The sequence below is a fragment of the Staurois parvus genome, unplaced genomic scaffold, assembly GCF_062004578.1.
Source record: "Staurois parvus isolate SC_StPar_1 unplaced genomic scaffold, SC_StPar_1.0 ptg001438l, whole genome shotgun sequence".
In the NCBI taxonomy this organism is placed as follows: Eukaryota; Metazoa; Chordata; class Amphibia; order Anura; family Ranidae; genus Staurois; species Staurois parvus.
In genome coordinates, this window is record NW_028319234.1 from 144,999 (window position 1) to 146,367 (window position 1,369).

The following is a 1,369-nucleotide window of genomic DNA, read 5'->3' on the forward strand; positions in this document are numbered from 1 at the left end:
CTCGTGGACTGTATCTTCCTATACACTGTGGCCTTCCATGGACTGTATCTTTCTATACTCTGTGGCCCTCGTGGACTGTATCTTTCTATACACTGTGGCCTTCCATGGACTGTATCTTTCTATACTCTGTGGCCCTCGTGGACTGTATCTTTCTATACTCTGTGGCCCTCGTGGACTGTATCTTTCTATACTCTGTGGCCCTCGTGGACTGTATCTTTCTATACAGTGTGGCCCTCGTGGACTGTATCTTCCTATACACTGTGGCCTTCCATGGACTGTATCTTTCTATACTCTGTGGCCCTCGTGGACTGTATCTTTCTATACACTGTGGCCTTCCATGGACTGTATCTTTCTATACTCTGTGGCCCTCGTGGACTGTATCTTTCTATACACTGTGGCCTTCCATGGACTGTATCTTTCTATACTCTGTGGCCCTCGTGGACTGTATCTTTCTATACTCTGTGGCCCTCGTGGACTGTATCTTTCTATACTCTGTGGCCCTCATGGACTGTATCTTTCTATACTCTGTGGCCCTCGTGGACTGTATCTTTCTATACACTGTGGCCCTCGTGGACTGTATCTTTCTATACACTGTGGCCCTCGTGGACTGGCCCTATGCAGGTAACGGTTTCACTCACCTTTGTAACATACAAAGTAGAATTTGGAGTCACAGCTCCCATCATTCCACTTTAACAAGTTGTACCGTGCACAGGAATAGGAGGTCAGGCCAGGCATTCCGGAATTCCATTTGGTATAGGTTCCTAAGGTGTTCCCGGTACTCCAGCGCCAGAGCCCCGGGGAGCAGAGGTAGAGTCCTAACCACACCTCATTCATGACCGCCACAGTCGCCACCTGCCCCAGCTCTGTATCCGACTCAATGCTAGCCAGATCCGTGTACTGCGCCCTGCAATAGTTCAACGCTTCCACCCACGTCAGTGACTGCTTCACCAGGTAGTACGGAGATGAAAGGAGGCTGATGCCCTCAGCGGACACTGTGGAGAGAAGACACAAAGAGGGCCTGTCACAGGAAAGAGAAGAAGGAAAAACATCGGGAGCACCTCTCTTATCACTTTGTGGCTCCACCCAGAAACCATAAAGGATAAAAGTCCTCATTCCTTAGTCTCACTTGTCCCTGCTGCCTTAAAAAGTCAGTTCCACCAGTTTGGTGTTCTGCTGATATCCAGGACTCCAGATATGGGATCTCCAACCTGGCAGCAGATTATCAGCAGCTTGCAATGTCCCTGCTACATTTTGTATTTATTTTACGTCATGTAGAAAGTAACAGGAGGAGCTGAAATCCACAAAAGATGGGAGGGGACAGAGTCGGCACCATACTGGGAGATCTTACCACTGGTGTCCATAGGAGAAA

At 48.9% G+C, this 1,369-nt stretch overlaps 1 protein-coding gene across 1 annotated transcript; it reads right to left on the minus strand.

Moving 5' to 3' along the window:
* Positions 1–630: 630 nt before the first annotated feature.
* LOC149435965 (putative C-type lectin domain family 20 member A) lies at positions 631–1,113 on the minus strand. Its single transcript, XM_089662214.1, has one exon. It carries the CDS (start codon positions 1,111–1,113, stop codon positions 631–633), a length of 483 nt encoding a protein of 160 aa, XP_089518340.1.
* Positions 1,114–1,369: the final 256 nt, after the last annotated feature.

Coding starts and splice junctions, on each gene's coding strand:
- LOC149435965 (XM_089662214.1), bottom strand. CDS start 1,113: ATGAGGACTTTTATCCTTTATGGTTTCTGGGTGGAGCCACAAAGTGAT.